This window comes from Nothobranchius furzeri, chromosome 13, assembly GCF_043380555.1.
Source record: "Nothobranchius furzeri strain GRZ-AD chromosome 13, NfurGRZ-RIMD1, whole genome shotgun sequence".
NCBI lineage: Eukaryota > Metazoa > Chordata > Actinopteri > Cyprinodontiformes > Nothobranchiidae > Nothobranchius > Nothobranchius furzeri.
In genome coordinates, this window is record NC_091753.1 from 31,284,673 (window position 1) to 31,298,744 (window position 14,072).

The 14,072-nt window shown below is 41.5% G+C and overlaps 1 protein-coding gene across 5 annotated transcripts; it reads right to left on the reverse strand.

Annotated features, from left to right (window-relative positions):
* Window positions 1-1,874: 1,874 nt before the first annotated feature.
* slitrk3a (SLIT and NTRK-like family, member 3a) lies at window positions 1,875-11,390 on the reverse strand. 5 transcript variants are annotated; one of them, XM_015951795.3, is made up of 4 exons: window positions 10,623-10,891; window positions 10,167-10,196; window positions 9,963-10,051; window positions 1,875-8,364 (listed from the first exon to the last, which is right to left on the reverse strand). In XM_015951795.3, the coding sequence occupies exon 4, from the start codon at window positions 8,304-8,306 to the stop codon at window positions 5,592-5,594; it is 2,715 nt and encodes a 904-aa protein (XP_015807281.1). In that variant the 5' UTR covers window positions 8,307-8,364; window positions 9,963-10,051; window positions 10,167-10,196; window positions 10,623-10,891; the 3' UTR covers window positions 1,875-5,591. The 5 variants fall into 5 exon arrangements, with proteins under 5 accessions (XP_015807281.1, XP_015807284.1, XP_015807283.1 ...); XM_015951798.3 differs by lacking the exons at window positions 10,167-10,196; window positions 10,623-10,891 and adding an exon at window positions 10,898-11,390; XM_015951797.3 differs by lacking the exon at window positions 10,167-10,196.
* Between the last annotated feature and the right edge of the window lie 2,682 nt (window positions 11,391-14,072).

Sequence of the window (14,072 nt, forward strand, 5' to 3'; positions counted from 1 at the left end):
CAGCGACTGCATAAAGATACACGTGTAACAGTTCTACTTTAGAGAAATGCATTTAATCCATTTAATGTCTCTAATCTACCCAGCAGGGAACACAAATCCAACACATTATATGCATCATAATGTAGAATATGACAAATCTGTATTAAACCGTATGAATTCAGATAGTAAACGCTGGGGAAAATGCAAAAGGCCAAAACGTTTAATTCTTACACTTTCTGTTCACAAATAAACTTAAAAAGTTAAGTAAGAGTCAATTAGCAACTTTACTGTCTGCAAGAAGTTGGATTACAGCTCAACATTTGGCATTTCTATATAAACTCAGGTCATCTGGTAGCCTGGCCAGCCATGCCCATGCTTCCTTATAGAAGCAAAGAGCCTGGTAACTCTCTCACTCAAATAACTCCACCCCCTGAGATATCTAACTGAGCCAATCAGCACTGAGCAGTGTACGTCACACACCGCAACGGCTAAGATGAAGCAGCGTTCGCTCTGTCTCTTTCCTCTGTTTTAAATGGCTAGGGCGTGTCTTTAAAACCACAAGAAGATGAAGCGCTGAAAGCCTTTCTTCTAAAGAAAGATATTTCTTTAGACGCCATCTTTGACTAAAGCTAAAAATCTACAGCGTCCCGCACTACAATTGTCATTTCTGCCTTTTCCCTGATTGGTTATTTTTGAGCAGGCTAGCCCCTCCCCTCGTGTTGCTCTCTGCTTCTGAGCATCCAGACTCGTTCTCTGTGTAGAATAGACAGAGGGCGAATCTGGCAGGCCGGGCTAGTCATTTGGACCTAGAAAAATACAAAAATTGAAGTTGAAAAGAACAAAAACAAGCAAATGCAAGTAACATGAAGGGACCAAAACTGGAAATATAGCTTAAGTTAATGTAAAGAAGTATTGGTGGAAAGGCCTCAAGAACTGATGTTGGGCACATTTTTTTACAGCAAACATGACCTCAGATTTAGGATGAATGCAGGGAAGATTAGTGCAACAACTTTGAATGTTAAACCACTTGCAGATTCCAAACCAGGATAGCAAGAAGATTAGTTGGGTTTAAAACCAATTAGGATGGAACAACAGGACTAAGCCCTATAACACTTCTTTATGAAATTCGGATGAAAAACGGTGATGGGACAATAGCAAGAAATGGACAAGTGCAAAACTATCTACAATCCTCAAACTTGAATGATGAATTTGATGCTGATTGGGTTTGGTTATTGAATGTTTACGTTAACAGAGTGATCCCTCGTTTTTAATCAGTCTGAGTGCATACTGAAATGCTGACCATGCAACCCCACCTTGTCATCAGGGACACTGAGGTTTTATGTGCAGCTGTGTACGAGCATGTTGGTCATCATGAGTTCAGTGAGATTTTATGGGCACAGTCCAATAGGCCCTCTAAAGAAAGAAGTAGTATCTTTGGTGATACACAGCTTTGCTTCTAAATGTTTTTTTTACCAAGGTGTCCATTGTCAAAAGAAATAAACAGTGAATACAAAACAAGGTAAAATGTTCCATTTAATTCAAGACTGATTCACTGATAACCAATGCTGGAGATGACTCTGCTAAGCTAGCGATTGGTGTTTTCATCTGAACAGGAAAGAAAGGTAAGTGGCTACATTTCTTTCAGTTAGTGTGACTCCTTACACACAAGAAACCATCTGATCCAGATGCAACTGAGTGACATCACTATCTGTAAATATATACTGGAATAAAATGAAAGTGCATAATGTGTCGTTTTCAAAGCAGTTTCCTTCCATTGTGTCTTCACAATTTTTCACAACACCAACATCCATTTAAATTTTCTTTCTCAAATCATATTTTTTTTACATGAAATAGGATTACTATGTGATATATATGGTTGGTTCAACCTTCATATATTTCTTTTTTTTTCGTTTTCATTTGTCTTTTCTTTCACCCAAAATGCATGAAACGAACATGGAAAATACTATAAACAGCTACATTAATCAAATGATGATTGCTTTGGAGGAAACTATTTAGGAGTAATTAACCCATGAGTGGTTTTCAGTGCAGATAGAAAGTCAGGGATCGGCAATTCAAAAGAAAATGGAAAAGCTCTCGGAAGTCTTTCAAGTAAAAAAAAAAAAAAAAAGAAAGAAATTAAGATTTTTTTCCTACTGTTTAGTTTACTTCTCATATATATATATATATATATATATATATATATATATATATATATATATATATATATATATATATGCACACACACAGTGGTGTGAAAAATTCTTTGCCCTATCCTGATTTCTTATTCTTTTGTATGTTTGTCACACAAAATGTTTCTGATCATCAAACACATTTTACCATTAGTCAAAGATAACACAAGTAAACACAAAATGCAGTTTTGAAATGATGGTTTTTATTATTTAGGGTGAGAACAAAATCCAAACCTACATTGCCCTGTGTGAAAAAGTAATTGTCCCCTTGTTAAAAAATAACCCAACTGTGGTGTTTCACACCTGAGTTCAATTTCTGTAGCCACCCCCAAGCCTGATTACTGCCACACCTGTTTCAATCAAGAAATCACTTGAATATGAGCTGCCTGACACAGAGAAGTAGACCAAAAGCACCTCAAAAGCTAGACATCATGCCAAGATCCAAAGAAATTCAAGAACAAAAGTAATTGAGATCTATCAGTCTGGTAAAGGTTATAAAGTCATTTCTAAAGCTTTGGGACTCCAGCGAACCACAGTGAGAGCCATTATCCACAAATGGCAACAACATGGAACAGTGGTGAACCTTCCCAGGAGTGGGCGGCTGACCAAAGTTACCCCAAGAGCTCAGAGACAACTCATCCGAGAGGTCACAAAAGACCCCAGGACTACTTGTAAAGAACTGCAGGCCTCACTTGCCTCAGTTAAGGTCAGTGTTCACGACTCCACCATAAGAAAGAGACTGGGCAAAAATGGCCTGCATGGCAGATTTCCAAGACGCAAACCACTGTTAAACAAAAAGAACATTAGGGCTCGTCTCAATTTTGCTATGAAACATCTCAATGATTGCCAAGACTTTTCGGAAAATACCTTGTGGACTGATGAGACAAAAGTTGATCTTTTTGGAAGGCAAATGTCCCGTTACATCTGGCGTAGAGGTAACACAGCATTTCAGACAAAGAACATCATACCAACAGTAAAATATGGTGGTGGTAGTGTGATGGTCTGGGGTTGTTTTGCTGCTTCAGGAACTGGAAGGCTTGTTGTGATAAATGGAACCATGAATTCTACCGTCTACCAAAACATCCTGAAGGAGAATGTCCGACCATCTGTTCGTCAACTAAAGCTGAAGCGATCTTCAGTGCTGCAGCAGGACAATGACCCAAAACACACCAGCAAATCCACCTCTGAATGGCTGAAGAACAACAAAATGAAGACTTTGGAGTGGCCTAGTCAAGTCCTGACCTGAATCCTATTGAGATGCTATGGCATGACCTTAAAAAGGCGGTTCATGCTAGAAAACCCTCAAATGAAGCTGAAATACAACAACTCTGCAAAGATGAGTGGACCAAAATTCCTCCAGAGCGCTGTAAAAGACTCGTAGCAAGTTATCGCAAACGCTTGATTGCAGTTATTGCTGCTAAGGGAGGCCCAACCAGTTATTAGGTTCAGGGGCAATTACTTTTTCACACAGGGCAATGTAGGTTTGGATTTTGTTCTTACCCTAAATAATAAAAACCATCATTTAAAAACGGCATTTTGTGTTTACTTGTGTTATCATTGACTAATGGTTGAATGTGTTTGATGATCAGAAACATTTTGTGTGACAAACGTGCAGAAGAAAAAAAAATCAGGAAGGGGGCTAATAGTTTTTCACACCACTGTATATGTATGTATGTATGTACAAATATATATATATATATATATATATATATATATATATATATATATATATATATATATATATATAGTGTGTGTGTGTGTGTGTGTGTGTGAGAGCTTTAAACATTTGTAATGATATAATAATGATATAGTCATTCAACAGTAACATCACTGCAATAATAAATGGAATACTCATTTTATCGCCCCCCAGTGGACTGAGCTCACAGCTGCTTCAGAAGAACAGAGAAACAAATTTTGCTGCATCCAAATGTGTCTTTCAATCATATGTTCAGTCACCCTCTTACTAATTATTTAGGGTCCAACATCAGCTGTACATTTTCAAAAGACAATACCAGCATTTCTCACTGATTTGGTATTTCCTCTTTTCTTCAAGCTTTTACTTCGCCTGATCTTTTGGGATGCCGTAGAATTAAACCCAGAAGTTGAGATTGAAACCTAAAATAAAATGCTAAACAAGCATCAGTGTTTTATGTTTTGCCTACATTATTGAAAGAATATTAAAAGTCATATCAATTCAGGTAATATTACCCTCCAGCACTTTTCTTTCTAGTTTTCTTTCATCTCCAGCAGCATTTCCAGCAAACCTCTTCAGCAGGACACCAAAGGCACAGTTTGTCAGTATAACTTCCACACACGGTCCAGTGGCAACTCTTTCATCATTTGATTGAAGAGTTTGTTTTTATTAAGAAGGCTATACCAGACGCATATTCACTATACATTGATTTAACATTACCTTTACAATTAAATTATTCACTGAAATTACAGAATAAATATATGCACATTTTTCTTCAAATCGTTGTGAAAGAGAAAACATTAAAAGTGCTTCCTACAAAGCTGTTAGTGGGTGGACATGGGAGAATTCCAGAAGCAATGAAAGAGGGTGAGGGAGGCAGAGGGAGGGGAGGGAAAGATCTTAACAAAGTGCGTGGAAAAATCCAGAAGACCCTAAGCTTTATCCTACAATAATATTCACAAATATTTTACCATCAGTGCATTGGTGCTTCCTTTTTTTAACGAGAAACACCCTGATATAGACAGAAGTCCCCATTTATAGTAATAACAATATTAATAAGATATAAAAATTAAATAGAACACTGAACTTTTAAATTTGTTGCAGTTTCTCTGTTCATTAATGTCACATAGTTCTGAGTAAATTCTCTCACCTCCTGCACTGAAGCGAGTGCATGCAGCAAACTGCAGTTCAGTTTGGATAGAAGTATTTGTTTTCCTCTTTTGATTATTTCATAAAAAATCTGTGCACAGCCTCCGTGTGTTTGTAGATCCTAGTTGGGGGTAAAATAGATTAAAAAAAAAAGACAGAAAAAAGAAGAAAGGGAGACGTCCAGCTCCCGTTTGTCCACATTGTAATTAGTAGCACGTTATTGTAACTCCATAAAATTGGGTTTTAGTGACGGATGTAACGTGGTTTGTAGTTTCTCCCAGTGCCCCTCTGCTTCATCTTTTGCTCTCTTCAGGGCATTTATATATATATATTTATATATATATATTTATGTAATATAAAAATAATGGTTGTTGACATTGCTGGCTACTCTGAAAACAAGGCACTTAATTGAAATATCTGAGAATGACCTCTCCTCCAAGGTGATTTGTGTCGGGGCATTGTGACTGTATCATATTTCATTTTGTATCATGCTGCTTTGTTTTTAGGTGACAATGTTGTTGTTTTGTTTTTCTTTTCTTGTATTTTTTTTAGTTTGTTTTGTTTCCAATGGGCTGCAGATGTTAGAACCGATAAGATTTTTCCAAGACTTCGAGGTAATCTGGCTTGGTCTGAAGTTTGGCCCTTAACTCGAGGTAATCACTTTGGGTTGGGTCAGGGTAGCAGCCTTTCCCAGCTGTGAAAAGCAATGTCTCCTTCAGTCGTGCATCTTGCTGCAAATCTGGGTACTGCATGCCTGGTGGATGGGCATGAGCAACATGCATGTCCTTTAATTTGGGTACTGTCCCATACAAACAATCGACAAAGCCCACTGTTGGTGTGGGTCTCTGACTGTCAATCACTGTAGGGCACAGCCCTCCATTCTCGTGAAATCCCGCCACATCAGCGGTGGCGTGGTTGACCGTAACAATGGTGTTGAGTTGAGAGTTTGAGACAGCAAGGGTCCACTCTCGCTCTTTTTCTAATAAGGTCCTATAGTTACTGCTGCCACTGCTGCCATTGTCTTTCTTTTCTGAAAACTGTGCCCTCTCCTCCTCTGCAATCTCCCCCTCTCTAGGCTTATAGATAGGGTTGTTACACATCTGAGTCACAGGGTGGGGGATGTAATCATAAACGTGGCCATGAGCATGTGCATGACTTGTGTGCGAGTGTGTGTGCATACTGGGTGTTGGTTTCTCTGGTGTGCCATTGTTACCGGCACTGTTTTGCCTTGGTGGGTCCTCAAAAATCCTGCATTGCATCTGGATCCCTGCTAGATCCACCTCCGAACGTTTGCGGAACGGCAGCTTCTTTCTGCGTCGAAGAACAAAGGCAAAAAGTCCAGCAGCCACAAACACAGCTGAGATGAACAGGATGAGTAGGCTGAGGATGAGGACTGAGAGTGGAACAGCCCCTCTCCTGCCAGCTTCTCCCACATCAGAGCTCCCAGTGGTGGAGTCATCCCCACCAGGCAATGCTGGGGAAGGGCCTGTAGAATATCTAAGCTCTGGACAGATGACCTCAACCTCGAGAGAGCGCAGGTCCTTTCCAAATGCAAACTCTGGCATCTTGCATGTGACATCCCCGACTACAATGACGGAGGAGAGCTTTTCCAGCCACTGTTTGAGTGGAATGATGTCGCACGAGCAGTCCCAAGGGTTCTGATGGAGATCAATCTGAACAATGGAGGTCAGGTGCTCCAGGACCCCATGCACAGGCAGGGAAACAAAGTAATTGCTGCGAAGATTGAGACGTGCAAGGCTGGTGCCAGCAAATGCATCAGTGGGGAGGGCCCGAAGCAGGTTGTCATTAAGAAAAACAAGCTGGAGATTGGGCATAAGAGAGAAAGAGTGCGGCTGGATCTCACGAATTACATTATACTCAAAGTAAAGATAACTCAACATCTGGAGGCCTCGAAACATCCCAGGCGTGAGCCTTTCAATGTCATTTCCATTTAGATATAAACTCTTTAGGTTTGGTAAGTTGATAAAGGCGCCCTCTTGGACATAGGAGATCCGATTGTTCCCTAAATGCAGTAAATCCAAACTTGAGAAGTTCCAGAAATCTGAACGATAGATTTTCTGTACAAGGTTCCCACTGAGATACAATTTCTTGGCATTGAGGGGGCGTGGCAGGAGCTCTGAGATGTTGTGAAAGCCTTTCTCTTTACAGTTCACTGTCAAGCCCAGGTCATTAATGTGAAGGTTACAGATACACCCAGCTGGACAAATAATTGGTATTGGTGGTCTGGTTTGGTAACCAGCAATCGGAGGCTGGTTGATACCTGGGTAGATGCTACGAGGGGTTGGGGGATTCTTAGTGGGCCGAGGTCGTTTGGTGGGCTTCACAGCTCTTTCCTTGTACTCCACAGAAGAGGCTGTATTGTGAAAGGAGGAGAGCATGGAGGAAGGTTTAGTAGGCCAAGTGTTCTCATTGCTGAATGGTACCCGGGGAATTCCCAGCTTGGCCTCAATCTCTACATCGGAGAGCAGAGGACAGAGCTCACCGCGTTTAATTTCCCGTAGGTCTTTTCCATGTAAGTGGAATGGGTACTCACAAGTGATCTCTCCTACCAAAGCTGTGTACGGGATTCTCTCCAGCCATGTTTTTAACTGGACAATTTCACACACACAGTTCCAAGGGTTCTCCTCCAGCTGGATTTCCATCAAGCTCCGTCCAACGTACTCCAAAGTTCCCTTGTACGGCAATGTCTTTAGTCTATTTCCTCTCAAGTCCAGATGTGTGAGGGACACAGACCGAAAAAGATTATTTGGGAGAACAGGGATAAGATTGTCATTTAATATAAGCACTCTTAGTTTGTGAAGGTGTCTGAATGTACCACTTTCAATCCTTTTAATGACATTGTAGTCTGCCTGGAGGTACTCTAGACTCTCCAATCCCAGGAATGTGTCATTCCGAAAAACTTCTAGTTTGTTTTCATGCAGGAACAGCCGTTTGAGTATTCCTAAGCCATTGAATGCTCCTGCGTGTATATCTTGCAATGCGTTGTTACCCAAGTTAATGGATATGGCATTGTTAAGATGAAGGAAGCTGTTGAAGTACAGCTTCCTCATTGAGTTCCTCTGCAGGTTGAGTTTGAAAGGCCGACTCCATATCTGGGAGATCTGGCTGACATTTGTAAATCCTTTACTGTCACAGTGGACATGGAAGATGCCCTCCTTGACCTCGCAGTAACAGGGCTCGAAGCAGGGCTCGTCGATCTCCTCGGAGTCCTCGAGCAGTGGGATCGGTGTGGTCCATCCTAAGGCTATGGTGCTCAGCAAGGTAACCCACAGCATCCTCACTGACACCAAACAGATGAAGTCTTGGCTCCAGGGACAGAGCCACTTCACAGCACTGCAAGAGAAAACAAAGAAAGACAACAGAAAGGTGGGTGTGGGAGGAAAAGATGAGGTGCACTTATCAACACACACAAACACACACACACACACACACACACACACACACACATGCATGCAAAAACACAGAGATATTAAAGTTTAGATTACAGGGGCAAGAAGGAAGCGAAAATGTGTGGAGGGATGCATTAGTTGCACTTAGATACGAATCCCAATGAATAATAGATATTCAAGAATACTTCATAATCTGTAATATTGTTGTTTATCCCAAACTAAATGTTAGCCAGACATGCTAGAATGAACAGTAGTATAACGGAGAAACACAAACAAATCTCTGTACTCAGACAGTTAGTTCACTTCACTATGCAGCCTGAAACACCATTTATTATACACTAGATGTGCTGCTACGGTCACCATAAATCACAGCAGAGATGCCTATCGTCATGAATAAACGAAGGCACCAGTAGGTGGGTGAGAGCCTCGTTCAGGATACACTGTCCCCTCACTTTATTTATTGCATAACAGGGACCTAAATTTCTCCTTTAGAATGTTTGTGAATGGCATGGAAAATGCAGTGTAGTAGGTGTGTTGAAGCTTTAATGTAGAAAACAAAATAAATACGTGAAAGTGGAACAAAATGGAATTTTTTTACACTTGTTTCTGTTGTAATATGCCAGCCTTGACACATTTTAGCGTTCTGACTAAATCTTATTAAACAAATGTATCGGCATTTACTACGAAATGCAACTATCAGTTTGGCTACAAGTAAGAGAAAGTCTTTTTTTTTACCAAATGGCAATAAAATAAGACTAAAATGGAAAGTAATCCAATGGGTCAAATGAGTTTTTGGGGAACGTGAAGCTCATTTAGGATTAGAGCTCAGTAGGTTTGAAATGAAATAAAATCATAACGATGGCTGTTGATAATAAAATGCTTTAGGGCTCTATTTGACTCCAATTTAAAAATTACAGTAAAAAAGAGGAAGAAACATGTAAATGGTGGATCAATACATACTACTCAATATATAAAGAGTGGAAAGTCACGCGCTCACACACACACACACACACACACACACACACACACACACACACACACACACACACACACATTCACTCAAATAGAACACATTTAGATGGAAAATGTACTTCTCGTCGAGTTTTTATGTCCAAACTCAAATGGAGGCCTCGATAAAATAAATAAATAGGCAAAAAATGTTTCAAAGAAAAATAAAGAAAAAAGCGCGTGGGACCGTTTGGCTGAGGGAGAGTCGCTGTCCATGGTGCTGAAGACAAAAAAGCCCCCCAAAAAAGATTCAAAGAAGAGAAAGAAAAAATGTCAAAATGCTGTAATCCTTCAAAATACCCGGGACAGGTTCAAAACGCAAAAATAAAAAATAAAAAAGGGGAAAAGGGTCCATAGGCGTGATGTCCTCGATGTCTAAACCTCCACATTTCTCGCTTCACTCCGTGTGTAATCCTCCGGATTTTTAATCCGCCTCGATGTTAGGGATCAAAAAGCCAGATCCGATGTCATTAAAAAGTAACATTTAGCCGCAACAAACAGAACAATAACTCTGGTTTGAATCGGTATACGTACTTAGTTTAGTGGGATTCCTACTTTACATATCCTCCCGCGACGCTCCCTGCAGTCGCCCGGTGCGTTCCGCTCGCCGTCCCGATGCCGGGCTGGAGGAGAAGCAGAAAAAAAGAAAGGATGACTGATCCATTAGAGAAGAACAGAGGGGAGGAGGACGTGGGGAGAGAGAGAGAGCTGTGCAGGAGAATTAAAAGTGTTGCTTACCGATGTTTGAACTTTAAAAAGACGCGGACCCTGAGTTGGTTAAGAAAGGTGATCAGATTAAACAAGTTCCGGGTTTTGGTTTTGTGCCAGCCCCCCTCTCTTCACCGACCCAGCCCCCCATGGAAAATAAAAATAGAGAGGGAGAGAGGCACCCTGCGTAGTGAGATCTATGCACATCATAATGCACCGTGGTTCCGTCGTGACATTGGCGGAAAATTGCGACTAAAAGAAGGAACAAACGATTATTGATCAGCCAATTGGATTCCCGCTATCCGCTGTCCTTCGTGCAGCTCCCCCTTCGAAGTCCGGTGCTATGCAGACACCAGCTTACACACACACACACACACACACACACACACACACACACACACACACACACACACACACACACACACACACACACACACACGATTAATACCTCCCACATGATCTATAAGGAAACAGATAGCCGCTCACCTTGGAACGCATCGGGTGTGGAGGGGAGACCACTAGTTAGGATCTTTCTCTCGCTATCTGGCTTCCTTCTCCTGCCTCTCTCCTCTTCTCTCTCTTTTTCTCCCCCCCTTTCCTCACCCTGTTTCGGTGGCAGAGGAGAGGAGAGGAGAGAAATCAAGACGTGATAAGAATGCGATTTATCCTCCTCTCACTCTCCTGTGGTTCCGACTCTCTCCCCTTTCGTCCACGTCTCCTGATTTTTTCTAAGCAGTTTGCTTAAAATGCAAGTCTCCCACCTCTGCCCATCCTCTCCCCCTTTCCGCCTCCTCCTCCTTCTTCTCTGATGCCTTTCGGGCGAACGCTCAACAGCCGGGTGAGAGCTTTCCTCTCGACTTCAGGACCGCGTCTCTGTCCAGCAGAGCAACATCATCAGCATCATTCCGGGCATGTGGATCATATCAGCACCGACTTCGTTCTGCTGCATTTTTCTTTCTTTTTCTTTTTACCCCTCCCTATCTTTCTTTTCTCGGGTCCGTTGTTTCCCTGTCGTGCGTCAGAGAAGTGAGGGACCGAGCTGGCGAGTTGGAGGCGGGCAGAGGATGTGTGTGTGTGTGTGTGTGTGTGTGCCAGCGTGTGTGTGGGTGTGCGTGTATGAAAAGGAAGGGAGATCTGGCAGTGAGAAATAAAAGAGAGAGAAGGGGGAGGAGGAGGAGGATGGAAGCACAACGACTGATGGGGCCGGCTGCGCTATAGTTCTGGATGCTGTCGAGAGGAGGAAAGGAAGCAAAGTGAGGAGAGAGCGAGATGCATTCACGGCGGGTGCGCGCCTGAAGGGGGCACGCGCCGTGCGGCGTGAGGGGAAAGTGCCAGACCTGTGGATCTGAGGCTCTCTCTTTATCATTATAGCGGTTTATCCCATGGCCATCTTTTATTGAAGGAAGGAGTTTTGGGGAGCAGAGAGAAAGTTTGACCCCCCCCCCCCTCTCTTTCTCTCTCTCTCTCTCTGTTGACGTGGTGACGAAGCGGGTGGCCAGGACCGTCTGCAGCAAGAACACGGACCGTTTCATCTTTCCGTTCCGTTTCTGTGTGCCTTCCCCTGTCTCGCCTCCAGCGGGCAACACAAGCTCACGTTGAGAGCAGAAAGTCTATTTCTTTCTCTCTTTTGTGCAACCCTGCACAGAGCAGACTTGTTGCAGAAAAAAGCTCTAATCTCCTAACACCATCTCTCGTCCAGACATAATCCCCATGGCCTCCGTGACGCATGAACAAAGTTTTTGTTTGAGGTTGCTCATAAACAGGCTGTAATGTGCAGAAGAACCAGTTTGAAAGTTTCCATATTTGAACTTTCCATAAATGGAAGCAACAAAAACTGACTAGTTGAGTACTGAGTCTTTTTTGGGGAGGTTAAATGTATTTAAACCTTTAAAATAAAATTGTCTTGTTGTGACTTAAGGGAAGTAAACCTTTATCCTGTGTGTAATCCTCTGTGAGATTTACTACTCTACATGGAATGGAGGATTACATGATTGGGCTCTGGGGACTTTCTCATCTGCCGGGTATATAATGCAGTAATACTCACTATGGCTGTAACCCTATATGTTGCTTCTCAGGGCCCATACATTTTCTGATGGTGCATATTTTCGTCGTGAAATCCTTGACAGCATAACTCCAGTGCTTGCATGTTAGAATAAAACAACCTAAATGTTAAATGACATCCATTCAGATAGGAGCACAGATTTAAGTTGTGCTAGACCTTTTCTTTTCCAGTTTTGTCAGTGAACATGCCTCCTCACAGATTGACACATGTTATTGTTGCTTTGTATCACACATGAATGTTTCAGATCAGAAACAATGTCGAAATAAACAGAGCAGATAGAAAATGCTTTCAAATTATTTAATTCTTTAACAGGTAAATATATCCAGATTAATCTAACCCTATTTTATAAAAAAAGTTATTGCCCCCTAAACTTTATAGTCTACAACAACTGCAGTCATGTTCAATTCAGTTCATTTAGATAGCTCCAAATCATGACAACTCTACTCTACTCAGCCTTTATTGGTGTAGCGCCTCAGAGACATGAAACAAGGTGCTTCACAGACAAAATAAAATTCAATAAAAACAGAAAAAAAACATAATGACTAAAAGCAGTAGCTTAATTTATATAACCATGAGAGGAAAATGCCAAATCATAAAAGTAGGTCTTCAGCCTTGTTTTAAAAACTGCCACAGAGGTAAATATCAGCCCTTGTGGACAGAGGAAGCTTGTTTCAAAGCTTTGCGTAAGCTACTTAAAAGGCTCTATCACATCTCGTCTTCAGATGTGATCTATGGACCGAAAGCAGTAAAAGATTTTCCAAACGAAGTGCCCTAGTCGGGGCATGTGGCTGTCATAGGGCTGCCAGATAAGGTGGTGACAATCAGTTCAGAGCCTTGTAGACCAGTAAAAGAAGTGTAACAAATTCTGAAATCAACGAGCAATCAGTGTAATGCAGCCCATATCAGGGTAACATGGTTAAATTTGCGCTTGCTCTCTAAAACCTTGGCAGCTGTGTTTTGCACAAGCTGTATCCTTGCTATAGTACCCAGACTTGCCCCAAATAGGACTGAATTACAATAGTCCAGGTGTGCAGTGATTAAAAGCATGAACTACCACCTCGAGATCAGGAGCAGTTTTACCTGGGGCAATCTTTGCAGATCAGCGTCTTTACGGCAATCCTCATACTAAGTAAGCATGTAGTGACAGTAGAGAGGAACATTCCCTTTTAACAGGAAGAAACCTCCAGGTTCTCTGAGACTTATTTAATGCTGTTCAGATCAGGTGATTGACTAAGCAGTTTCCTTTTCAGTCAAGTGTTAGTGATAACAAACTGCAAAGGAGGGTTTGGTTAAAGCTAGCTCTTTCCAGGTGAGGTGGCTATCAGTATGGTGTATCTGTTAGAATACAGGAAGAGGCTAGATGCATCCTTCTCTGTAGATCCAAATCTTTAATCTTGGTTGATGATAATCATTAACAGCATTGACAACAGTCTGAAACAGTAAACATAAATAAATTATTAAGATAAGAAACAATTCCGGTGACAGCAAATTCTCTTACAGAATATAAAATTATCCAATATATCAGCACTCTATGCACTGAACTAACCATCTAACCATACTGAACTAACCATATGTCTTAAAATAAACTACTAATGAACCTTCTCATTCAATACAGAAAGGGGGAATGAGGCAAAACACATTTATGTTAATTAACCAATTTACAATCTAGCAGAGAAATTCAAACAATAGCGCCCTCTTGTGGCTAATTAAGATCTCCATAACTCCCTCACGTGACACTGTCAACCTTTACTCACTGGAGCAATTATGAGGTAAAAACTAGAAATGAAATGAAAATAACTCCTCATGTCATTAACATCAAGGACAACCAACTTTAAGGAAAGAAACGTGTTGGACATAGACACTTCAGTAATTCA